Raw genomic sequence first — 27,621 nt, forward strand, 5'->3', positions numbered from 1 at the left:
ATATGCAAAATTTGAGGAAATTCGCACGAGTCCGTTTTATTTGAGGGCCAGTTGTCTATAACTGGTCTTTACATGTAGCCCTATGGAGAGAGTGCCCGTTGAGGGCGCTATAACCCCATTTTAGGAACAAAAATGTGATTTAAAAAAAACGGACTCGTGCGAATTTTCTAAAATTTTCAGAGTATGTAGTATGAACATGTAGAAATATAATCAAGTAGTTGCCTTATCTGCTCTCCTCCAAAAAAATAAAAAGTCCTATACCTCAATGATAATGAAACCTAGGTGTATACCGTACGTATTTAAAACGCTCAGTCAGATGTATTTTACACCTGCCAAGCACAAGTCACCCAATTTCGAAAATTGGACGTTGAATGTACACTCTCATGAATATTGATTGGCAACATTTTCCAATATGTCAGCGCTCAAATCGGACACAATAGAACAATAGACCATTCAGTGCGTTGGGGACGATTATTTTAGTGGTGTGCTTCCGTAACGAAACATAGTGCGTCAGCATGACGTCACTTCATTAATATTAATAACCTACTCTATGGTGGTGTCGGAAAGTGCTACTCATAAATTTGGAAAAAACCACATAATGATAATGTAAGGCGAAACAAGTCGAAATTCTACAGTAGGTAAACAAACTATGTTGTTGGTGTTAAAACTAAGCGTGAAGTTATGTATTGTTTTGTATATTTGTTTAATCTAAGGAATCTTTGACCAATGAAATTGGCCTGATTGACGCAGTTTTGTTTACCTTCGATTTCATGACTTCCGAATTCGACAGGCTTTACCATAATTACTTTGGGGCTATTTCATTATAAATGACAACATTGAGTCCCAAAAGGGGTCAAAATTCAAACTCATTTATTTCATGCAAATTCATTATCATTTCAAAGTTCAGATGGTGTGTCAATAATTCTCAAAATATTAGAGCGTCAAACCCTCAGGAACCATTAAAAAATTAAATTGAATTTTTGCTGTGTAAAACATAGCTGCCGTCTGGAGGGACATTTTTTAAACAATTTAATACACAACTTTGAAAGAGTATATGTAACCAACATTGGGTTCATACTTATTCATATTTAGTCTGTAATAATTGTTGTATGTTCCTTTACACTTCAGTGTCTTAAATATGCCAGTTTCAATATAAAACAATTAGTAAATTGATACTAATCCAGATAAATGGTGCAAAATTACTACATATTTTAAGGATAAACTTTATCTTCACATGAAAAATTCATGAAATAGTCATTTTGTCCTGCCCAATAGCTACACTGATGCATAAGTGAGTATTCTCGTCAATCTGTTGTACTAGTCATGGAAAACCTAAAATAAAAGACCCTCCTGTGTCATTTGTTCTGGATAGGACACATTTTTAACACATAATAAAGCATACTTTAACTTTAGAAATAGCTGCATCAATATTATTGCATCAATATTATTGCATAAAAGATCCCCAGCATTTAAAATCCACTACAAACAGGGTTAATATTCTGGTTAAATTAGGAATATTGCAATTTTTAGCTAACCGAAGTTCAATGCAGAATAATATCATATGTGTTCTCAACAACTGGACAATAATTTGAACACTAAAGTGGTTTGTAAGCATAATTTGCAATAAAATGCAAAAATTTCTTGTGGGTTTGGCTCTTTGAAATTTTTATTTTTTAGTTTGTTTACCAATTCATGGAAATGACATAATTGTGCTGGAGAGGACATTTGTTAAATTGCAAACAGAATCGTGGATACAGGCTTGCAAAAATGCAACAAATACCAAATCATGTGCCACCTTGGTAGAAGGAAGACCACTCTTCCTCTACAAATTTCACATTCTATGATATAATCCTTCTTATTTCAACAATTAGTAATTAACTTCAGTTCTGGAGAGGACAAATTTTTAACGCGGAACTGTGGTATCAAGAACAAGTGGTCTACTGTATGTAAAATAAATGAATTCCTCAATCAGTGCCCTGTCCCATCAATTGGTAATATAACACAGATTATACAGGTAGGGTAAGGGTTTATATTTCCTCTTTAATGTTAACAAAAATGGAGGCATGAATTGGAGAGGACACTCATTTTTTTATTTAGCATAAAATGCCAATTTTGCAAGAATCTCTGAATTTTAACATTTTTGCACCAATTTTCACCATTCAACTTGCATGATGTTCCACACATATCATATTTTCATTGCAACAAGCACATTGCCATAGAATGTACCTAATTTTTCAAAGAATTAATTCAGAATACATGGGCAAAATGAAATGGGACTCCAAAATTGGGTTAAAATGTACCTTTTGGCAATTTTTTATACAAAAATAGACAGAATTCTGTAAAATTGCTCATGTAGCTTGTAGTTTGTGGCATACTTAGAATTAAGTTAATAACACTGCATTATCACCCTAATTATATCAACCAGATATGATAAAAGCCATTTTTGTGAACGTGTCATTTATAATGAAATAGCCCTTTGATTGATCTCTTTCCTTGTTGGAAAGGTATAACCTTAGATTATTAATACACAGATTGGAATTTTTCATGCCTGTGCCTTCCTTCCTTCCTTCCTTCCTTAAAAGTGCAATGCTCACATGAGTGAGAACAGGCGCACTGCGTGGTGTGCATGGGCCGGAACAATAAACGTAGCATGAAACTGAAGACAGGTGCAAAATATATACAGATGTGCGAGTTTTCAGCTGACGCCGGTACAGCGTACAGACCTAGTACAAGGAACTTATACGATGTCCTCATTCACAAACTGATACTATCTGTTATTGGCGAGCGGTCCGAATTTTGAGCCATACAAGTTTACGTGGTGAACTAGTACAGACCTGGCGACCGCGACATCGCTTATCTTACTGCGTGAAGTTTCTTTTGTATACGCCGCGCTGTTTGCGCTATTTTGAGTTTGCTCACGCGGTACCTGACTTAGCGTCGATCCCCTGAGGCAACATGCCATGTTTCCGCAGTATGGGTATAACATTGACGAGATAGGAACATGTACCGAACATCCGGGACCTACTCTGCCGTGTTTGGCTGAGTAACGGTACATGAACATGGTCTTTTGTGCCTATGTAAATTAGTCATTGTGTAAAGCTGTGTTTATACCAGGCATAGGTTACTCATCATCAGACTGAATCATTGTCGTTAACTGCACAAGTTATGTGTGCAATTCTAGACTACGTGTCGCTTTTGAAAAACAACGATTCATGCGCATGCTCAGCAGGCAAATATGACGGTGATTTAGTACACTGATCATGCGTGCGATTCAGATTTCTGCAAAAGCGATCGAGTATAAATGCATCTATAGAAATGACTGCCGATAGTGTGTTCTCAAGTGGGTTTTATCATGTTAATTAGTGACCTGACACACATTTGTATTGGTTCGATCAAGCATTGATTTTTTGTACTGGATCGTTCAAGCATCTCCAACAAATTTTTCAATGTAAGTGCCTGCTCTGGCCCTAGTGGAAGTAAAAACGGATACTATGGCCAGAGTTCTAGGGCTATTGAGTACCGTAAACCTGGCCTGACACTGGGACCCGTAATGGGATGACTTTGGACACGCATGGGACAGGGTTGCTCGATTTAAATCACATGTTTTTTTTCAAAAAAATTATTGAAAGTCATGTGATTTTATTAGACTCGCTTGCCAGTCCTATGGCGCATTATAAATGCTTATTTATTAATATACGCCGTACCTATGTTTTAAGTATGCCAGGTGAATTCAAATTTGCCATCATACTGCATCATTTTATATATCAAATTAAAGCCCTTGAGTAAAGAAAGCCAACACTGAAAACCTTTTTGTCATAGCACTTTCCGTAGCAAAGAATACATCTAGTCAAAGATTGACTTTCATCAACATGTCAAAAAGATTCAGCTAGCAAAATTCCCCAAAAAAGCATTTCGGGGGTGTTTCTAGATCTTGGTCTCATGACGATAGCAGCTTTTTTAAATGGAACTGCTATCAAAATCCCTCTGAAATTCCATGTGCGAGTCTCTCATCACCAAAAAAATCATATATTTGGGTCAAGTGAAGTATAGACAACATATTTATGTAGGTTTCCTTGAGCAAGCGGTTCTTTTAAATTTCAATGTAAATTTGTATTGCCGTTTTAGGCCATTTTGGCTGACTAGCAAATGTGTTAACTGACGTTTCCCTCTCATACCTATATGTTTAGGACTGGCTTACGCCATTTTGGATGTCAATGGGAAATACACACTTAACGATTTGTGCCGGTAACTTCAGTAAGAAACTTTTTCTTAAAAATTTCATCAATGTTTATAAAAGTGGTACCAACCTAATATTGTGCTTGCTAATTTAAGACTTGGTTGAAACAAAATTAAGGATCGAATGCATTTTAGTGTCCCAAAAGGCAAAATTATCGTCAAAGTTCTGCCGAAAGTTTTTATAACGCAGAATGTGTCGTTGACATAGCGAACCCACATGCGTGGTGGATGAGGAGCGGATGACAAAGCTCGCTTTTCAAAATACTCCATATATACGCGTTGGCCATCAGGGGACTACAAGGACTGCCCATTGCGCATCCATCCTTCTGTTGGTAGTATTTCTCTCTAAACACAAAGCAAAAGTTCAAGAGATTAATGATGTCATTCACCTCTAGATTTTCCGCTGTCCCAGTAGTTCATGCTTTTTTATTTATTTCGCCTCTTGTGCAAATAAATTTCTTTATTTTTGTTTTAAGTTTATAGATCATTGTAGCACCCTGTATATTTTGGTATATTTTTACTGGTATCGGGGTGAAATGTCTCAAATCCATCCCGATTTCATTTCTTGGCTACCACAATACTCAGCTGTGTGAAATTGCTAACCACAAATTGACTATTTTTTTAACAATTTCTTCAGAAATTCATCGATTTGGAGTGTCAAAATTCAGGATAGTAATGAGAAAATTATGATCTATTATATGATACCAAAATAATATCAACAATGATAAAAGTTGGGAGGGATGAAGCTGTAGATCAGCTACGGATAAATACATAAGCTTGTAAACATCATTTTATTCTGGCAGGATACCATTTCGAGCTGTTGACACTCTGGTTAGCCATACTCTTACATAGTGCCGTACTATTACGCTGACTTTAGTATTCGGCGAGGAGGACGATTTCGACCTCCTGGTTTGTTTACAAACAGAGAGGTTAGACAAAAGACCGTTCCGCTTGTCCAAACACTCAAGTATCAGAAGGATGGTCCACAATAGCGTGATTCATGTAACATGAATAGGGATTAAAAAGCTGTCAAGTAGAACCATGTGCTTCTTTTGTCCTATTTGCCATCAAGATTTCATATGGAAACAGTTCAGACCCAGAACAGGATCATGTCAGAAATTAATATTTTGTTCTGGGTCTGATTATTCGGACTAACTCTTACAGAAAAAGTGATTTGCTGTATTTTATGATAACACAAAACTACAACCGGTACTCTTGTTTTTCAGTTTTATTTTGTCTTGAAAAGGTAAACATTATCATTGGAAAACCAGGGAGTATTTTAGTACTCTTTCACCATGGCAACCAAGCGAAGTGCTGATGAGATGTCTAAAGCTAATGATCAGGATCCTGATTATGAAATGGTGGCGCCAGTCACATCCAGTAAACGTGTGAGACTTCTAGAAAAAGATGGTAAGCTCTCAAATCACACAATGTCTGTCAACCCCAAATTTGATATAATTATATTGAATATGTGTATAGAAAGCAGTCAACATGTTTTCCTGTATACCATCCTCAATTAACGCCCCTGGGGGTATTAATTAATTTGTACAATTATCATTAGGCCAAAAAACACTAGTTGTGTAATTAGGTAACAAAAAAAACAAGGACCTACTTAAAAGTAAAGTAGGCTTGGCCGGTTGGGCAGGTATTTTTTTTGCAAACAGTGGCATAATTAGGGGTTGTGGTGCTCAGGAGCAAAGATGCATGGTGGTGACCCCCTCCTTGAAACAATTGCATGCAAAAATTTACACAAGTACCATTAATTTGGTTATAATCAAGTTGAATTTTGGTCCTAATTAGATTTTTCAAATTGATATTGTGCGCACAAATTTTGACTTTTACCGCTTGGAGGGGGCGCAGAATCTATGCTGATTAGATTAATTTGGTGCCCCCTTAAGATGGCACCCAGGGCTCGTACCCTCCCTTGTCCTCCCCTAGCTATGCCACTGTAGCAATTTTTTCCTCACTTTGCTCACATTTTTTTCAGTCAAAATAAATCTACTTTTTGTCCAAAACAGCTGATTTTACTTGCATAGAACAATTTTCATTGATTGTTTTGATGAATCCAAGTGTGTGAAAATATTGGATCCAAAACACAATCATGATAAAATAGGAATGCTTTACACCCAATACTTATTGGTCTTCCTATGAGTTTTCATAGGGAAAACTGTGTCTCATCAAATATTTGAAAATCATAGCTCAATCAATAAATACTAGTATGGGCTCAAAAGTCAGTCTACTTTTAGCCAAAAAAGGTGAGCAGGCAGGTTTTTGTTGTGGTCGGGCCAGATTGGGTTTGGTGATGTTTGAGAGGGAATGCATAACAATTTGCATCCTCTCTCACACATGTGTTAGCAGAGTCTTAGCCAGAAATCAGAAACCACCCGTCCAAGCAGATACCAAAATTTGACCTTCAAATATAAAACAACTTGTTTATACCCATGGAAGAGTCACTGGGGTCAAATATGTCCTGATTTGGCCTTTACATTTCACTCTGAATTAGTCTCATGTTCATATAACCTTAAAATCATCTATTTTAGAGCTATCACATCTGTAAAATCCATTAAATCCACCTGTCTAAAATTAGATTAGCCCGTCTTAAAGACGGGTGGACGCATGGCTGGCTAAGACCTTGTGTGTTAGGCTATACTAGGGAGACAGCATGTGATTCAAGAAATGACCCAAGTATGTGTGTTTCCAGAAATGACCCAAGTCCCGAAACTTTAAAGAAACCCTGTGAATTAACGCAAACCCAGGTGATCATGCAAAGTACTGTTTTGCATTTAGTATTTGCAAATAACTTGTCCCAAAAACCAAAAGCTCATCAAAGAAAATATGAAATTTTGGGGTTTTTTTCCTGTCAAAAACAATGTATGATGGACTTGGGTCGTTTCTTTATTCAGGTATTCAAATATCACCTGTAGGCTCTGTAATGACAATGTTCTTGTGTTTTTGTACCCTGCAGCTAAAGATGCCACAGTAAAAAGAATTGAGATGATTATTAGGAAACAGTTTGATATTGAGATGAGACATAAAGAAAAAGAAGTTATATTGATTGATGAGGTAAGTAAGAGAATTAATATTTATGTCGCATTTAAACTCAATATTATTGTCCAGTGGACAATGTCCACCTGCTTCTCACCTGATTAGTTTTTCAGCAAAAAGTATGTAAATTTGTAAGTAATTAGCATAATTTATGCTGACTCTATGCAAAAGTCCTCAAAAATATGATACTCAAATCATCAAAAAATATTTGAACAAAATGTGATATCCTTGCATCCTTTTGAGTCCTGGTCCCAGAAACCCCTTGCCGCTTATCGTAAATGTGGTATAAACTATGCTTAGGCAAAAATTAAAGCTAACAGCATGAGCTTCCAGCTATATTTTCAATAAGGTATGTCAGTATATTTAAAGCCATGATTTTTCTGTGTTACAAAATTTTAATTCCGTGTTGCAAATTGGACGATTCCATGATTTTCCGTTTTACATTATAAAGCACTGAAAAGTGAATACAAGCATGTTTTTAAAAGTATAATTTGTCTTATATAATTATATCTTTTTACTGTAGTCTCCCCTCAACATCCCCATTAAAATTAAGCATCATCAATTGTCTTGTGTCACGTTTGTGTGTACTTCCGATAGCTGTAGCGGCCAGAATCTTGCATCATAGGCCTAGAATAAATGGATTGTTTAATGGTTGATTACTGCTAAATTATCACTTTTCTTTGTTTTCTTTTACAAATCAACACAAAAGTTAGAGATTTTACACAGTTTTTCACTATAGTATTTTGTGGCATTTTCAAATTTCCGTGAGCAAACCCCGAATTCCGTGAATTTTTCTGTTTTTCCGTATCACAGAGAAATCATGGCTTTAAGTATATTTATTAAATGTTCAATATAGATGTAGGATATAACACAATTCATTTGATTATATCATTCTGCTTGTAGAGAATTCATCAAGCTAGAGCCGTATTAGACAAGTTACGTGCTTGCATAGTGGCCAGTTACTATGGAAACGTGTCCAGTTATCCAGCTATATCAAGAGGGGAGGTAAGTCAGGTCTGATGTATGTGTTAATTATATTTTAGGTGAAATGCAATTTAGAAAGCTTCTCAACAAATATTGCAATAAAAAGCCCACTTCTCATGAAACTTTATCAGATGGTGATTGCAAAAAAATGTAGCCCTATGACTATTGCATATTTTGTTTACCATTGATTGATTGATTGATTGATTGATTGATTGATTGATTGATTGATTGATTCAAATTCTCCATACAGCTATGGTATTAATTTGCTTGTTTTTTCCCAGCATTCAAAACGAGGTAAAATAGATGTGAATCATCCTGCCATCCAAAGAGTGATTAAACAAACCCAACCACCACCATCTTCTAGCCCTTCCATTACCAGCAACAATGAAGGTGACATGACCTCTGGTATAGCTGATGCAGCAGACTTAGCTGCATTGATTGATGAATCTAATGGAGACATGATAATGGATGATGGCAATCGCCCACAGACACCGCACACCCCCATGTTGAATGGAGATATCGCAGAGTTGCTAAGTGGATGTTCAACACCAGATTCTGAAAAATTGAGTCTTACCGATAGTCAGGATTTGGCGCTTTCCATGCCAGGTACTAAAGGGCCACGAAACACTGGACAGGTATGCAAATGAAGCATTGTATAATACAGGCCTTGCATGTTCTGAAAGTGACATATCTTTTTGAGATTACTGAAACTCTGTTCAAGACTTTCAAAAGAACAATGCAAGTGAACTAGTTCAAAAGATTCAAATGGGAGTCATAAATCAAATCAATTTCAATGACGCTTAGCCAGTGAAGTGTTATGTGTAAGACAATTATCACTATGTTAACTGGATTACTTGGGTCCTGAACCACAGTCAAAATGATCGCCACACAAAGTGTACGGCATGTACCATCATTCCAAAAAGTGTGTCATCCAGTTATCAAGTAATTATGTAACCACTTCACTGGTGAATTAGTAGGATTACATACCTGCCAACTATCCCATTTTATGAGGATTTGTCCTGTTTTCTGTGTGTCTGAACAGTAAAAAACGGGACATGTCTTGTTTTTTTTATTCCAGGGTAAAAAATGGTGCTCCTGTGAGAAAAAAAACCCGGGATTTCCACATGATTTCCATTGACGATCGTCACAATCTCATGGTAGCCCGCATGTTCAATACATGCAAAATCAAACATTGAAACTCCACAGAAACCAAATAAATGCTTGATGACTTCTAAAGAGACTATAAAGTGCAGTTCTTATCCATTTCTGAATCTAGTAAGGGGAATAACTGTATTTTGTAGAGTGTAGCAGACCTGCCAACCGTTCTGATTTAATCGGATTCATTCCGATATTTGAGGTCAAAGGTCACAAAAATCAGAAAAATCCAATTTTTGAAAATGCAATTTTTTTTCCCGGCAACTTTGGCGAACCACTGGACCCATTCTGAAGTGCTAGGATCATAAGGATCATTCACAGTAAATTTTTTTTTAATTGGAAAAAAATTACAGTTTGTTATTCTTAATATGCAAACCATTAACCAATATTTACCTCTTCATGTAGCACATATAAATGGATGGAAAACCAATGCATCTATAATATGTGATACATGAAGAGGTAAACATTAGTTAATGGTTTACATAGTAAGGATAACAAACTAGTTTTTTCGTAATTTTTTTTCAAATTACCTGTGAATGATCCTAGCACTTCAGAATAGGTCCAGTGGTTCTCTAAAGTTGCCAAAAACTTTTATTTTTAAAAATTAAAAGAAAAAAATTTAATTTTTTTTAAATTAAAAAAAAAACTTTATATTTTTTGTTAGTAGCAGTATTTCCCTGGTTTCCAACCTTGAATAACAAGTAATTTAACTTCTTTTTTCCAAAGTTTTGTTTCGCTTCACTCTAATTAGACACACGACCTTAGTTCCAAAGGTTGGCAAGTATGTGGCATTACGGGTGAGCGCATGCTTCGCGCGCACCCTGTACAGATTTTTATTTTTACAATGTTGGCAGGTATGGTGTAGAGAGCAGAAAAATAAAATTTGAGGCTGGAGGTGTCCCGTTTTATAAGTTTCAAGTGTTGGCAGTTATATGTGATTATAATATTTTGCAGTAAACATTTGACAAGCTCGTACTACCGTGATGTTGCAAAGTCAGAGCTAACAACGCATATGGCACAAAGTTCTTTCATAAATTTCCACTCAGCAACAGCAGATCGCCTCCGCAACCAATCAGAGAGAAATGCATTTCAACGCAGTAAATATTCAATTTACAAAACTTTCAAAACTTATATTCTTATACTTATAATAAAACATTTTTGATAATTTAAAGTGTTAATCACACAATTCTTCCAACAAACTGTTTTCAACATTTATTTACCAATATTTATGTATTTAAAAAACAAATGTGAAGAAAAATGAATGGGTTAATTTCTGCAAGACAAATGTACACCGCAAAATGAACACACACAGCAGCTTTGAAACATACTTCTTTTTTGCCTTTCAATCCATGATGCATTGTTGAAATGTTATCAGTAGTAGGTCAAACAATTAGAAGTAACCCCGCTGAATCAACATCTTGATTTGATTGAAAAACATTGATATAACTCTTCATCAATTTTAAATTGCTTTTGAAATGTAGAACACATTTGGAGTTGGCCCACCATTACCAACACCGAAACCAATAATACCACAGACTTGTGAAGAAGATGGCTCAAGGTTTCATGTCAAAAAGAGGATTATTGTTGGCAACGTATCCAAGTAAGAATTCCTCTCCACATGTGTACATGTTTGTTTTTACTATGTTGATTGTATAGGTAAAATGAAAGACAAAGAATTTATCGCGTCTGACGTCACCTGTCAATCAAACTCGAGCACGGTTTGTATCGTGATGACGACTTGCTGAACGCGGATTTATAACCGGGCGCCTTATTGTTAATTTTGCACCTTTCGACATGCAAACCATCTCAAAAGTTAGGTCTTTATCGTAGGAAACTTTCTTTGGTGAAGGCACCATGTCCACAATGCCTAGAAAAGCTGCTTTTTGCCTTGTAAAAGTAATGTAATTTTTCGCCATTTGCTGCTATTCCTTTTCTCCGATCAGCACCAGATAGATCGGTCTTCCTTTCTGCAGCTGATTAACCTGTGTAAACCAATCAGGGATCGTAATTGACAGTGACATCAGACGCGATAAATTGTTTTTATCTCTGTCTTTAATTATAGAATTATAATTTAATTGTACTCAGTAGGGAGGCCACATAGCCAAAAGTGCTCTGTCCAACGATACAGAAATTTCAGGGGGCTGGCCCCCATACTGACTTGAATTCTTGCTTTTGGCACTTTCATCACCTGTGGGTCATCAGAAGTATGATGCATGTTTGTTTGTGGGTAGGGAAAACAATTATTTCTGTTTCATTTCTCCCACTAGAATACAAATTTATTATACGATAAGAATGTTTTATTTTACCTGTTTAATCTTTGTCACCTTCTCTGTGTCATTATCCATGAACAGATAGATTTCTTAAGTTATATGAAAGCATTATACTGTTATCCCATGTTCCCTTCTAATAAGGCTTCATAGGCAGTGATTTAGAGACTAATCCTCTCCTTTTGTCAATGGCTTTGGGAGATTGTTTTCAGTGGTGTATTGTAGCAAGGGGGGGGGGCACTTAAATGGCGATGATTAAAAAAATGGGGTCAACAATAGAACTGAACAAAAAAATAAAATTGCCACTGTTGCAGTATTGTATGGTGTCAACATATTGGCTAGCTATGTTTAAATGTTGTTTTAAAAAAAAATTTCGATCACCCCTCCCCACTTTTTAGATTCTTGAGCGGTCTAGGCAAAATACAGATTGGGTCAACAATTAATCATTTCTGTTCGGGTGCTGCTTTTTTGTATCCTTGCCTTGTGCGCCACAACCCCTAGTTACGCCACTGATTGTTTTGATTTTGTCAGATACATCAGCCCAGAGAATCGTGAAGACAGTGATCCATCAACCCACAAGTGGATGGTGTATGTGCGAGGTCCTCACAATGAGCCACGTATTGATCACTTTGTCAAGAAGATCTGGTTCTTTCTGCATCCCAGCTACAGACCCAATGATTTGGTGGAAGTCAAGTAAGTAGAAATATTGCCTCTTCTCTGGGACATGGATTATTGATGTGAAACCGGGAAATGCATATTATAGAAAATGTGTTAGATCATTAATCATTTTCTTTTCATTTCATTTCATTTCATTAAGCACTCAAACATTTGTTGCCTATGTTAGATATAATTATAAGCTGCATTGAGCTGATAAATCTCCCAATTTGTGCTCATGTTACATTGAATACATGACCCCCATCTAGCTGAAGATCAGTTTGGGTAAAACCTTTTACACATTGGTACCGACAAGTGATATCATGTCATGTTGATTTTCCTGCCAATTTGAACAGCAACTTTTTCATGTAATTAATATGGTTTCTGTTTGATACACACACCCCACATACAACCACATTTATAACCACAGGCAAACGAGAATGTGGAAAACACAATCATATTTTTACTATCCAACCATGGCCATAGTTAAGTTTTTACTATCCAAGTGCAGACTTGCCCTACCAGCAACTGATGTAATTAGCTGCAATGCTCTCTTATGGCATTTTACATCTAGAAACACCATGGAATCATGCATATACTGCTGTGCAGATATTTCTCATGTGTGTGACCTCATTTGCCTTTGTATTCACCTTTTGCATGGATCTGCCATCTTGCTACCAAAACGAGGTTCTCCCTGCAAACGCATGCGCAAAAGTGTTCTTTTTTCCTCACACTTTTCTGGCAACGTGCCAGAAGGCTTGTGCAAAGTGTATGTGGTAATTAAAGCGCACGTTTGATAGGCGTATGCACACACAGCACTCACTTCGAGGGTAGAACCTCATTTTGAGATGACCGTGCAAAGGTTAATACAAACACACATCTACACATGCAATGTATTTGATTGAACTTTGATTTGACAATTGATGTTTCTAGGGAGCCACCATTCCATTTGACTCGCAGAGGATGGGGAGAGTTTCCTATTAGAGTTCAGCTACATTTTGTGGATCCACGCAACAAGAAAGTGGACATTATCCATCACCTAAAGGTAAGAGAATATGAAGGGCACTGGTCCTTACCTATTACTGTTGTATTATTTTCTTTTATATTCAGAGTTAATATTTTTTCATTCTCGACTTAAAAATACTGTTTCTACAATTCACATTGTTTTAAAATTTTGGGAAAGGTCATCACAATTTGGTCATATTTGTGACATCAGATACACAAATGTTATCATGCCCATTTCAGAAATCTGTACTTTTATCAAAATTTTGAAGGAGTTTACAACAATTAAAGTGGCCTATGAAGCCTTTGTGTACTGTAATACACCTAATCATACAAACACAAAATTGGAATCAACTGAAATGTTGGGAATAAGTTATTTGGTGGATATCTATTGGAACGTATCATAAAAAGAGGATGCTAGAATGGCAAAATACTCCTTTAATCTATGATTTGATTCCATTCTGTTACAGTTGGACAGAACATACACAGGTTTGCAAACACTGGGCGCTGAAACAGTGAGTATTTACATAATATGTAAGATGGGTGCATGCGTGTGTGGGGGTGGGGTATTTGTGTGTGAGGGTGTGTTTATTTGTTTTTGATTTGATAATGGAAAAGCAAATCTAGGCTCAAATTGGTTCATGCACAGTAGATGTCGGTCATGTGATTGCGCAATAGCAGAGAACCAAAAAGCAAATCTAGGCTCAAATTGGTTCATGCACAGTAGATGTCGGTCATGTGATTGCGCAATAGCAGAGAACCAAAAAGCAAATCTAGGCTCAAATTGGTTCATGCACAGTAGATGTCGGTCATGTGATTGCGCAATAGCAGAGAACCAAAAACGAACCAAAAACTTTTTCGAAAATGTTATGCAGATTGACCTAATTTTAATTATAGGTTAATAATCGTGTATCACTTATTGGGAGTGAAATTGTACAAAATAATGCATGCGTACTGAGATGTTGATACGTGTAATGCACAAGCCCCAAAGGGGGGAAAGCATTAAGATGCATCAACATCTCAGTACAATTTCTCGATCAACAAGTGATACGCATTTATTAACCTATTTTAAACACAAGAAAAAAATGTGATTTTTGCTGTTTATAGAACAAAATTATCACTAAAAATGTTGGAAAATAGAACCAAATATAAATGCGTCAACTTGCCCAAAAATGAGTCAATCCTATGAGACGCGAATGTCCATCGACTGCACATAGTACACGGAGTGCCATCATACACAATCAATGCACTCCGCATACTTTTCTAACCGCTTTTCTGATTGGCTGCTTTGAATACCATATAGTCGTTGGAATATATCTTAGTCATAATAGATAAACTTTTCAAGTCTATCACTCTCTACATTTTTTTCATGGGATTTGAAAAAGACCAAAAATATGTGAAATTTTAAAAGCTTAAATTGAAAAAAGTTATTTTTTTTTTTTTGGTTTTGGAGTGTCCCTGGACCTAGACCTAAATGCTAGGATCATTCATGGTTGACCTAAAAAAAATTGCATGATGTTTTGTGTTTTTAATATGAAAATTGATAATTTGTACTCATGTCATACTCTATTAATGATTTCAAAATGCATTGAATTTGAATGATCCTAGCATTTAGGTCTAGGTCCAGGGACACTCCAAAACCAAAAAACAAATAACTTATTTCTGGAATTTTTCGAAAAATGGGGGGTGGGACTATACTCGGACGAATACGGTAGTAGATATATTGGTGCAAAGCTTATTTTTTGTCTGAAACTGCAATATTTTGAGTAACTTGTCTCACATGAAATGGACTCATACTGTTGAATTAAAAAGCAATGATCATTACCTGATGCAAAATATACTGTAAAGGCTCATATTACTGTATATTGTTGGGTCTGTGGGTATACAAAGTTGAATGGTGAAAATATTTGTCACCCGAAAATGGCCTTTCAGAAAAATTGGTCATAAATCTATATTTTGTGGCCTAATTGTGCAAGGTATTAGATTTTGAAACCAGGGTCAAATCTCGAACCCTGTATTATGTACACTTACACGGCCCTTTGTTATTTTGATTTTTTAAACTGAGTTGTAGACCAAATGTTTCTTTTACAAATCTGATCTTTGCAGATTGTAGATGTTGAGTTGGATCGATACCTGTTTGATGAAGCTGGGCAGCCTGTGTCACGCCCTTCAACTCCAACAATAACAAATGTCAAATACAAGGAAGGATGTAAACCAGAACCAACATCACCTGGTGCTAATGTTGTTATGCCAACAACACCTAGTCCGCTGCTACCAGACAACAGAGCAAAGACACCATCTACACCAATGGAGCAATCTCCTGCTGCAAGTCCTTCCTTGCAAGGCAGTCGTAAAGGAACACCAACACCCACTTCTGATGTCATGCTGCCACCCAGTAGTAAGGCCCAAGTTGTACAATCTGCAGTGGGAACCACTCTTGGTACAATGTCTATCAAAGAACAAGGTGGGGCTGTTAGTGGAGTTTTTGGAACTGGTGGTGTTGGAGCAACATGTAAAACACAGCTTAAGCCAACAGTGGGTGCGCAGCTTGCTGTTCAACAGCAGCAGGGAGGTAGATTTGTGCGTGTAATGCCTCCACTGGGACCTATAAGAAGCCAAGCAAAGATTGCATTGGCTTCACAGGGTATTACAACAACTATTGCCAAGACATCATCATCTGTTGTGACTCAACCATCTGATGCAGGTGTGCCTTCATCAAAGGTTGCCTTGCCAGACAGTGATAAGACACCAGTATCCACAGATAGTCCACCAAGTATATCTTCTCCACCTGCCACAGCAGTCAATGTGGCAGACGTAGCTGCCTCCACATCACCTGGCAAGACAGGGGCTCTCAACGTTAGGATTCAAGAAGGAAAGTTGGTTGCAGATGTGTCACCAACAGCTCAGCTCACAAGCAGTACACTGAAGTCTCCACAACCAATCATTGCTGGAGGAGTATCTAGTACAGCTGCAGCAGCAGCAGCTCCTCTGCCAACAGTGACTCAAATTATGAGTCCAGTGGGTCAAATGCAAACTGTGACAAAGGTTTCTCCACAACAAAGCTTATCTGCAGCCTTGCAACTGACAGGTGCTGTAAGCCCTGGCAAGATACCTGCTCCAGTCAGTGCACCAACTCAACCCAAACCTGGATCAGCAGGTGGTATCAAAGTTATTCCAACTCGTACTACCCCTTTAGGGTCACCAACTCAAGGCCCACCAACATCATTTCCTCTCATTCCAAATCCGCCACCAGGCACACAATACTATATCACTGCAAAATCTACTGACCCAAACTTGCAAGGCAAAGTTATTCTCATACCACAGCAAGTGTTTGCACAAGCATCTGGACAAAGTGTGCTGGTAGGAAGCAAAGGTGGAAGACCTGGACCTAGTCAAATTCAGGGCAAGGGTGGTGCAGCTTTAAAACCAACACCAGCCACCAAAAGTTCTTTTTTATCACCAAGCAATGTTCTAATTCTGCCACAAGGTTCAATAGTTCCTCCTCTTCCTCCTGGAAGCATTGTTCAAATCCAACAGGTGCCATCACCAAGCAGGTCTGTTCAACCACAACCTAAACCAAGACTTGCTGTACCGCAGAAATCTGTCAGTGCACCTGCTCTAGTTGGAGCTAGAAGTCAAGCACCAAGAGTTGCTGGAATACCATCAGGTGGTATCATACAAATACAAAGGACCACTGGGCCTTCTGCAGCAAAAGTACTCTCATCTCAGCTAGGAAGTACTTCATCACCTGCTGTACCTACTAGTGGTATATCCATCCTTCCTGAGAAAGGAACTCTGGCAAAGACACCATCTGGAGGTGTTGTATTCGTTCAACGAAGTCCATCAACAGGCAAACTGAATGCTCAGCCTGTAACAGGAATATCTGTGGCAGGTCAATCAGGGATACCACAAAAGGTAGCTTTAGCAGCTCAGCTTGGATCTAGCACATTGAAACCACCAAGTACTGTTAGTATCATTCAAGGAGGATCAGGAAAGTCAATACCAGCAGCAACCTGTCAAACTGTTGTATTACAGTCCCCTACAACAAGTTTACCCAAACTACAACAGGTAAAGACAATTCAACAAGCAGTATCCCGGGCCACTCAGCCAATTATTCTTGGACAGACATCACAAACTGCACCGCAAGCTATAATATCACCACAAGGCAAAGTGCAACTTGTCAGTGTTGTACCTGAAAAAGATGCAGAGAAACAGCCAGCCAGTCTGCCTGTAGAACTGCCAGGTCAGACACCGATGCCATTGTCACATGAAGTTACAATTACAACATCAGACAATCAAGGTTCACCTCCTGAAGGTATGCCACAGAGTAGCCAAGAAGTGAAAAGAGAACCAATGGAAGATGAACCAAGTGATATTCCCAAACCACCTGAGACTGTCAAACAAAAGGTAGGACAAGTTGGACTCCCATCAACATCAGAGCAAGGACCAGTAACTGGTAACCAGTCGCAACTTGCCTCTGTAAGTAGCATTATTCCAACGGAATCGGTGTCACATCCAACAACAGCAGTTGTAACAAGTCATGGACTAGTCCAAGTACAAACCCCTGGAGAACTTGTGTCACCAGTGGCTACCACACAGCCAAAGACATCACCATCTGGGCAAGTTGTTGCTGCGGCAGGATCATTGTCAGCTACACTACCACTGGCAGTGACTACATCACCACTTGAAAATATTCAGATCAAGCAAGAAGTGATATCACCTGTCAAAGCTACTAGTAGTAGCATGGCATCTTGTGTAACTGTTGCACCAAGAACCTTTGTAGTACCAAGTGCACCTACTACACTACTAGCACCCAGTGCATCAGCCACAATATTGACACCTACCATCACTGGTACATTGTTAAGACCTGTGGCACCTGGTACTTTTCCCGGGTCCATCATATCCACTAAGTTGTTTGGAACTAGCCCTTCAAGTACAATATTAAAACCTATTACTTCAAGTACAATTCTAGGGTCCAGTTTACCCAGCACCCTGATAGCACCTGCTACAATTGGACATCAAACAATCATATTAACATCAGCTTTACCGCCAGTTATTAGTGTTCAAAGTGATAAGGACAAAGGTCAAGAGCCTGAGGATCCTTTGTTGGTTGAGCTACGAAAGAGGAGCAGGGAGGGGCCAGTTAGTGTGTATGGATTAGAAACCATGGATGACTTAGTGAAGACAGTTGCAGAAAAGATACCATTGGTGCACAAAAATAGAGGTGAGTTAACATGTTATATAGTGTGTCTTGTCTTAAGTTCAGAGTAACACCATTTTGGATTTCGTGGCAGGTTTGCATCAGGGCATTTACGAGGTTGCGTCAAAAGCATACGGACAACTTACCCTTCTATGCATGTGTATACGGCCCATGTTACACTCAACTTGAGACAAGACGGGAATAAACATGGTTGGTTGGTTGGTTGCTTACCAGGCAGACAGACATGTTATACAAACAAAAAGATTGCTATCTTATCAATAGTGCCATGCTATTTCATTGAGTGTGCATAATGTGTCTGTCTGCCTGCCAGACACACATGAACTTTGTATACCATGTAATTCAATGGAAGCGTATATACACATTTTCAAATGGGTACTAGGCATAAGTGAAATAAGCTTGAGAGTTCAAATGAAGACATGCTGTTATTTATTAATAACTTTGATTTGATAATAAGAAATGATGACATTTCAGTAAGGATACATACAGCTTTTAGGCTGAACAGCACCCTCGCCTCCTAAATTAGCACTTAAACTAGCAGGAAAACAGGCAATTCTCGTAAAAACTGCATAAATATATCCAGGGATCCCAAAACCATGTAAATAATCATTAGAATCTAACAGACAACAAAGAAAATGCCCATAATGGTCAAAATAGTGAAAAAGGGGTCACAACTAAATACTGACTGAGCTTTCAGGGCATTGATATATAATTGAAGACCGAATTAAAAAGACTAGTTTGCGTATGACGTCCTGTCAACCAGACCAAAAATGCCATACTGCTCATGTCCCCAACCAATCACACCATGCCTTTGCCCTGACATCAGACTTTTTAAATTAGCCTTCAATAATTATTATAGAATGCACAACATTTCTATAGAATGAGAACAAAATTAAAGTAGCATCTATGGTGGAATTCAAATGGCTGGCTCTAACAAAAGGGAGTGTATGTCAGAGTCTTAGCTAGAAATTGAGGGTTGCCCGTCATTTGAATAAAATTGCCTGTCCTAATTTGACCTTTAAAACATTTACCAGACGTCTAAAGCCTATTGGAGGTTCAAAGAGTGAAAATATGTGCTGATATGGCCTTGTTCTACAAATTGGGTTTACTAAAAAGGTCAATTAGCTTCTTATAATATAGCATCTGTCAAAGGCATTAATTTTGCCCGTCCCAGGAGCAAACTGGCCGTCTAAAATGACGGCCAGGCGGGTGGCTAGCTAAGACCCTGGTGTATGTTGTGGCTGACAAAAGGTACTTTTAACTGTAACAGGTCACAAACACGGAATGATTTAGCTTGATATTATTACATTTCATTCATTACCTTTCTGTGCAGTTCAAAATGAGCATCCATTCATGGCAACATCAGATGAGCACTATTATTCATGGAATATTGGTAAGAGACGAGCAGCAGAGTGGCAGAGGGCGCTTGCCATCAAACATGTCACCAGAGAAGCAGCTAAAAGGTCCAAGAAACTGAGAGATGCTGATGAATGGAGCACAAAGAAGATAATGTGGTGGTGCAGAAGGCACGGTTATACACCTCCTGATCTTGGTAAGCTTCAAATAGAAGTTGTGCATATGACATATACCGCAAATATAGGGCGGACTACTCAAATGCATTCAACAAAAGCATGATTGCAATCTACCACGACAGTTCGTCTCACACACATAACAAATGCACTACAATCAAATAGGTTGATGACAACATTTGATTGAATGACTGCACTGCGCCATGATTACGGTGAATGACACCGGTTCACATCCTTTGTTTGGAGCCAATCAATAATTTCACACACAACCTTTATACTTTAGTGTCCCCGCAACCAAGTTCAAGAGGGGATTATGAAATGAGCTCCATGTGTATGTGTGTCTTTAAAGTTGTTTTTCACTTTTCAATTACAGTAGTACTTCATTTTTGTATCAGTTTTGTAATATATCATCTGCACCATGAGGATAACAAATTATAATACAATTGGTTACAGGCTTTGTTAAATGAACCCCAGTTGTGTATGTTAGTACAGGACCTCCTGCTATCGTTAGATCCTTGATGCATTATAGTTTGCAACATATAGGTTTACTGATTAGAATTATAACATTTCTTTAACAGGGAATAATGAGGCCAAACCAAGAGAGTGGTGTAACATCTGTGGTGAAATTGAATCGCCTCAAGAAGGAGAAGATATGACACCACATTGTTGTACAACAAAGTGGCTATCAACAGCAGGTAAGGAGGCAATAAGTTGCTATGGTTACAATCACGTTTATTTATAGTTAAAGACAAATTAGGCCATGTCCCATATAAGTCCATTTTTTAGTTCTTCTTTCTTCCCTTCTTTTTTGGTCTTTCCTTCTTCTTTCCTTTGTTCTTTTTCTTTCTTTCTTCCTCCCTTCCTTTAAGTAAGTTATTTCATTCATTTCTTCTTTTAAGTAAGTTATTTTGTATTACCGTATTCAATCTCATAAGCACCCTCTATGGAATAGGGGACGTGACAACTATCTAAGCGCCCCTTTTCAATGTACCTGTGCAACTAAACTCCTTCAAATGTTTAAATCAAATTACAATTAGGATTTGACTTTAGATACCAAAAATGTTTATGTTTAGACTGTATTGTGTAAATCCCTAATGTTGACTTTTATTTCATTGTTTTAAGTATCCCCCAAAAGTGACTGACTTAAGCAGCTGGGGGAATTAAGTTGAGTTCTCTGTTTGGCGCATGTTTATTACTATATTTGTTGGGAATTTGAGCCTACATGTATTTGTTCAGTTGTAATAATTACCACTTTTTGCCCATGTTAGTAACGGTACAGGCTCAGACTCATAATTGGAAGGTTCAAGGTTGCGGGTTCAAACCCCGGCAGTGTGCTATTGTGTTGTGCCTTTAATAGACAAGGCTCTTAACCTCTATTGTCCCTCTCCACCCAGGTGTACCAGAATACTGTAATATATTGTTGTGAAGGTAAAACAGACTTGTTGTGCGGGAGGTGTAGCGAACCCCCACAACAAGTTAATTCCAAAGGAGTTTGGTCCCAAAACCAAGTCAAAAGAGGTGGGCATTGCTCCCGCATGACTTTACCTTTTCACCTTTACCTTTGCAGGTCTTATACAAAACACTTCCTACACAACCTCACATGAATTTGTCAAGAAAGTGCAAGAAAAACAGCAAGACCTCGGCAGGGCTGATGATGATGACAGCGACATTGAAATAGATGTTATTAACATCAGTACGGAATCTAAACAGGTGCGGGGGAAGAAGGAAATCAAGGAGGAGAATAACAGGATCAAATGCTACCTGCCACCAAGCAATGGGGCAAGATTAGTCACTGATACTGCTCATCAGGTAGGTGCCACAATTGAAATGTAGGCTGCTTGCGTATTTAAACTCTGCACCTCTAATAAAGCCCCTCCCCCGATTTTCCAATAAAAATTTGACAAAAATGCAAATGCACTTTTGTTTATAGGGCGTTATCAAACTTTCGATTTGTTCCCCAAGATGTTTGTTCATAGAAGTGTAGGCATAACTACAGAATACCCACCTCACCTCCCAACACAGCGTTAGGCTTAGGCTTAGGATTAGGGTTAGGGTTAGGCACCCTGAGCGGGGTATTCTGTAGTTACTCCGAAGTGTATAATATGTGCTGTGGTGTTGTTTGGTCAATATTGGGGATGGTCACTGCTGGGGTGATTTGAGTGGAAGGTAATAAGGGTGTGGGATTGCTAGATTATGCGGAGGAGTGTTCTAAAGCTTAATAAAGCCCTTTGTTATGTTTCTTCTTTCTTTAGATTGGTGTTCAGTTCAAGCCTGTGGAAATAGCTGAGGACACATACTCAAATGTTGCTCAAGAAATGATCTTTACAGTAAGTTGATGTCTTCCTTATTAGTGTTGTAGAGTTAACATTTCCAGTGCTCTGTGGTGTTCAATCAATGCCCTTTAGTGGTGGGTGTCAAAGGTGGATTACCAGGGTTGTCACTATACCGGTTGACAGTAACCGCCACTAGCAGTTGCCAAGCGGCACTCAATCAAAATAAACTTCTTCAGACTGGCACAAAATTGAGCAAATAGTGTATGATTATGTACAGAATTTAGTAAATATCACAAATCTTGGCCAAAATCTACAATTTTAAACGTCAACATGCATATCAAACTAAAAATTACAGTGACATACACCGCTGCCATAACATTCACTTTATTGTTCATGGCACACTATTGTTGTAGTTAACACATGTTTTGTCAATATTGGCACACATGTCCCAGACAGGTGTTTTCTTGTATGAAGTAAACTGGCTGGCACTCAACTTTGGGTGGTGACAACCCTGTGTGGTTGGTGCCCTTATTTATATGATTCAACCAGTATTTTGATTATGAATGTTAGGTGCCAACATTGAATTTGCCCTTTAGTGGAATACAGTCCAGGCGAGTATTGGCTGTCACCATGCTATACCTGTGTAATGCACCAAAAACATGTCTGTTTTTTATGTTGGTATCTTAAGGTGGGACAGGTGTAATTGACACTTTTTTGTGTGGAAAGATCATAGAAAGATCATAGAAACTCTTTACATGATTCATTGTAACAGGTATAGAATTAAATGTAGAAAAACAGGTTCAATTCAAATTGTATGCATATTAATTAGCTAATTTGCATATTTAATTAGCGAATATTAGCAGTTTTTCAAAAATATGTAGCTCCACTATACAATGTCCTATTGAGACACTTGAGGTGTCAAAATAAAGCTCTTGCAAAGATCTAGTGCATGAGTCTATTTCCAGAAACATCAGGTGGGGTTGGAGGTGTAACACCTATGATTTTGGGAAAAAATGATATCTTGTGTGTACCAATATGGGCATATTTGGTCATCTGATTTTATCAATATCCAAGAAACATTTCGAAGTAGGTTCTTGCACTAGATAATGGTGTAAAGAACATAACTGCCAACTTTCAGGTCTATAGGGTGTATACTTTAGGAGCTGCATTTTTTCAAATGTCGACTTTTGGTGAAAAAATGAAATGTGTGAAAAACACAAGGCAACAGGTTCGTAAACAAAGAAAATAATAGATTCTTGATGTAATTAGCACGTTTTTTATACAAATTGCATAAATTTTCCGGGTTTTTTTTTATGTTATGAAAACTACATACATTAATGTGTCTAAAAATGACAAAAACCAATTTTTGATGAAATGATGATTTTGGTCTATCTAATTACACCTGTCCCACCTTAAACATTTCATTTGACTTTAAATGACCACTTTATTTAATTTTGTTCTTCTTGGCCTTTCTAATTTTCTTTTTTCTCATTGCAGGCCACTAAGCACTTCCTGAGTGATTTGATGCGGGGTTCATTTGCCAATGCCTATGGTGATCGTAAAGACCATAGGTGAGTCTAGCTGATATTAGGTTTAATGTTAATGCCATGTGGTTAAGTGGCAATCGGACACATAAAGATATTCAGAGTGAAAACGGACTACAGTACAGGCAGGGGGTGATGTTGTTCAATGCAATTCTCTTTTGGTCACTCCCTGTGGTCTGTGAATGGCATTAGGAATTCTACTTGTTATATCGCTATAAACACAGGAGAGTGACAAATGCACAAAATTGCTGTTTGGAATAAAACGCATTTGACAATTTTGGGTACCTACCATGCCATCGGTCCTTCTTGAAATTAAGAATAATTATGAGCACTCATTTGAAATGTATATTATAGAATGTGCACCAATTACATGCAATACTTATACACTACAAGATTCCAGTTGTGGCTGTCTGCACAGGTACACTGTGGCCAAGGTACTTGGCTGGTACTGTGCAGTACTAGTGTAGTACCAGTACAGTACCACTGCTGGTGAGTCATGTGCAGTAGCAGCATTGATACTATGTAGGAACTTGGTGTGCACCAGTCACATACCTTGGTGACGGTGTACCTGAGCAGGCAGCTGCAGTTAGCCTTTTCCAAGTATGGCGTACACAAAAGGAGGGCGGTCTTCAATCTGGGTAAAACCCAGCAAATTCAAAAGACTTGACCCACTTCATGCAGCGCCATCCTATTGTAGCCATCATATCTCGAAAAGGCTAATAAGAATCTTGGCATTCTACTATTTTGAGAACACTGGTTACCCGTGATTTCAAATGAATACAGTGTGAATTTGCTTAAAATTCTTGATTCATCAATTTGCCAAGTTCATAAAATATAGGGATGGTTTATACCCCTTACACAGTGTTCACAGCGATATGCAGAAACAATCAGTCTTAACACTAATCATGCATAAAAACATCTGAACACTAAATAAATCATGCCAATTTTGTATCCAATTTTCAGGTTTCCGACAGAGATAGTACCAACACATGTATTCAAAGCCATCAACAGAAGCAAGAGTTTTGATTTTCTTACTAACAAGTACCTGGGTATCCCAATGCCGGAATGTGAAGACAAGGATGAACAAACATGAGACAAAATGCAAATTGGTTTGATAACAGTATGCGACAAAATGAAATATAGCTACTAGCCAAACAGAATTTAATATTCTTACCCTTAAATTAAAACAGGCTACAACATGCTGAATGCGCTATTCCATTTAAAATCCACACTACCCTGTGGAAGATTTTGGAAATATGTTCCACAGGGGGAGTATGGATTTTAACTGGAATGAACACATTAGGCAGCTCCATTGAAACTCACCTTCCCTCTGTGAAAAATTCATTATCAGGGTGTATGGAATTCAAATGGAGCTGCCTAATGTGCCCAATAAATCTTGTCATTTTGAGAGAGTAATCATGTTAGCTGAAAACAGAAAGGCAAAAAGAAATTGAGGACCCGGAGTACTGTGAAAGTGGATATTTTTATGCGAATCATTTGTTGGCGGCTTTACGCTATGCCAATTTTGAACTGATTCACTAGGTTATAAATTTGTGATTCTCAGCTTCCTTACATTGACCTATATGTGTGAAAGGAATACATTTGTGTGTTTTACTTCAAAAATAAATGAAGCACAAAAATCTACACTTATACAGCAGTACTCACCACTTACCATTCACATGTCGAGGGTTGACAAACAGAAGGCCTTAAGGGAAGGGGTATGAACGTTTGGACAGTATTTATTGTGGGACATTAGAGCACATCAGACATATCGAATTGCATTCTGAATCTGAAGAATGTCATTCTGATATCAAATAATTTTGATTTTTGAAATTAGCAATGTAATACACATTTTATGGCAAATCATTAAAATTGATATTTTTGATATTTAACAGTACTCAAAGTAAACTTTATAAATCTGATGATTTATACTTAAAGTGTATGTAGGTGGGATGAAAAGCCGACGATCAATTGAAAATTTTGACTTTTCAGTATTGAAGATATGGATTTTTTTCTCAAAACACCAAAAAAATTAGGTCTTTTGGGAAAAAAATCCATATCTTCAATATGAAAGGTCAAAATTTTCAATTGATCGTCAACCTCCCCCAGCTACATACACTTTAAGAATATATCATTAGATTTATAAAATTTACTTCGAGGACTGTTATATATCAAAATTTGAAAAATATCAAATTTTTATAATTTGTCATAAAATTTGTATTATATCGTGATTTTCAAAAATGAAAATTATTTGATATCAGAAAGACATGCTTCAGATTCAGAATGCAATTCGATACGCCTAAGGTGCTCTCATGTTCCATAAAAATACTGTCGAAACGCTCAAAACGCTCATTCCAGATCCCTTAACTCACTTTTGGCCATTTTGAGATTTTGGTACCAAAATAATCTGTAATACCCACAGATTCTTAAAATCATAAAGCCTTACTCAATCAACTTCCTATTGCATCTATAGCACAATAATACTTGGTCACATTTCAATGCAAAATATTATTTTACTCATGTTTCTCAAAAAGGCACTTTTTGAGTTAAGGCCTTCTATTTGTCAACCCTCGATGTGGGATTGTCTTACATTCATTGGGTAAGCTTCAACCACAACAAGCTTGCTTTTGTATTTATCATGTTTATACCAACTTAATATCTCGTAATTAGAACTCCTTATTTTTGACCAGTACTTTTTGTAAAGTTGTACTCAAGTGGATAACTAGCTCCCTTGGTTCTAGCTAATGATTGAGTGTTTGTGTACAGCATCCCAGCAAATAAAATGTGTATGTACAGAAAATGTTTTGTCTGGTTATTATAAAGGATATAAAACATTCTAATAATGTTCCAAAATCATTTTTGAAAGCTAGATGCAAAACATTTTAACATAATGTTATTAAAAAGAGCTGAAAAAACAATTTGCAAAAATGTTTGCCAAAAATATTTTACAATAACATTTTGACAACATTTTTAAAATGTTGTAGTGTTTTTTCAATTACAACGTTTTAAAAACGTTTTTCCTGACATTTAAATTACCGTAAACCGGAGCTACATTGCCACTACCGGGGTAACTTTGCCACCCGACCGGTAAAATGATATATGCCTTTAGTGCAGGGTACACAAATATAACACAAGGATTCCAATTAGCCCATGTGAAATTATATTATGTGCCATATACCTGTACATATGTAGTTCATATATATGGTGGTTAGTAACTTTGGAAAATCATTTTTAAAATTTGGGGTTTTTTTACACATTTTTAAAATTTTGCGAAATATCGACCCCACAGCCGTAAGTACTTTGATACCCCATATCGGGGTAACTTTGCCACCCTAATTCATATGTTAGGCCGACAGTTTCGAATATATATATCAATTAATTCTGGAATACCCTTCAAACCCCTATATGTAACAATTCATGCAAACATGAAAAGAGGGCGCACCACACCATCCAAAAAAAATGTGGGAAAGTAGCCCCGGTTTTTACGGTATATTAAAACACCTAGAATAAAGCCAAAACATGTTTATAACATGGTTATAACATTTGTGACATGATCTGGTCCATGGAAGCCAAAATTGAGATAAAGGCGAAAATAGACATCGCGAAACTTACGACAAAGTATGCTAGACCTTTGTTGTTTTCAGTATATGAAGAGCTTTGTTTCAAAACCCCTTACATCCACTTTTGGATGAAATTGAGTTATTGACATGACAT

At 37.4% G+C, this 27,621-nt stretch overlaps 1 protein-coding gene across 1 annotated transcript; it reads left to right on the plus strand.

Annotated features, from left to right (window-relative positions):
- The first annotated feature begins 566 nt into the window (after positions 1-566).
- Positions 567-25,690, plus strand: LOC140165741 (YEATS domain-containing protein 2-like). The gene is made up of 16 exons (XM_072189059.1): positions 567-634; positions 5,483-5,646; positions 7,202-7,299; positions 8,185-8,286; positions 8,547-8,900; positions 10,902-11,020; positions 12,219-12,380; positions 13,275-13,386; positions 13,814-13,858; positions 15,450-18,567; positions 19,895-20,113; positions 20,669-20,785; positions 21,658-21,899; positions 22,343-22,417; positions 23,861-23,934; positions 24,871-25,690. Exons 2-16 carry the CDS (start codon positions 5,532-5,534, stop codon positions 24,998-25,000), a joined length of 5,082 nt encoding a protein of 1,693 aa, XP_072045160.1. The 5' UTR covers positions 567-634; positions 5,483-5,531; the 3' UTR covers positions 25,001-25,690.
- The last annotated feature ends 1,931 nt before the right edge of the window (positions 25,691-27,621 follow it).

Source organism: Amphiura filiformis, chromosome 12 (genome assembly GCF_039555335.1).
Source record: "Amphiura filiformis chromosome 12, Afil_fr2py, whole genome shotgun sequence".
Classification (NCBI taxonomy): domain Eukaryota; kingdom Metazoa; phylum Echinodermata; class Ophiuroidea; order Amphilepidida; family Amphiuridae; genus Amphiura; species Amphiura filiformis.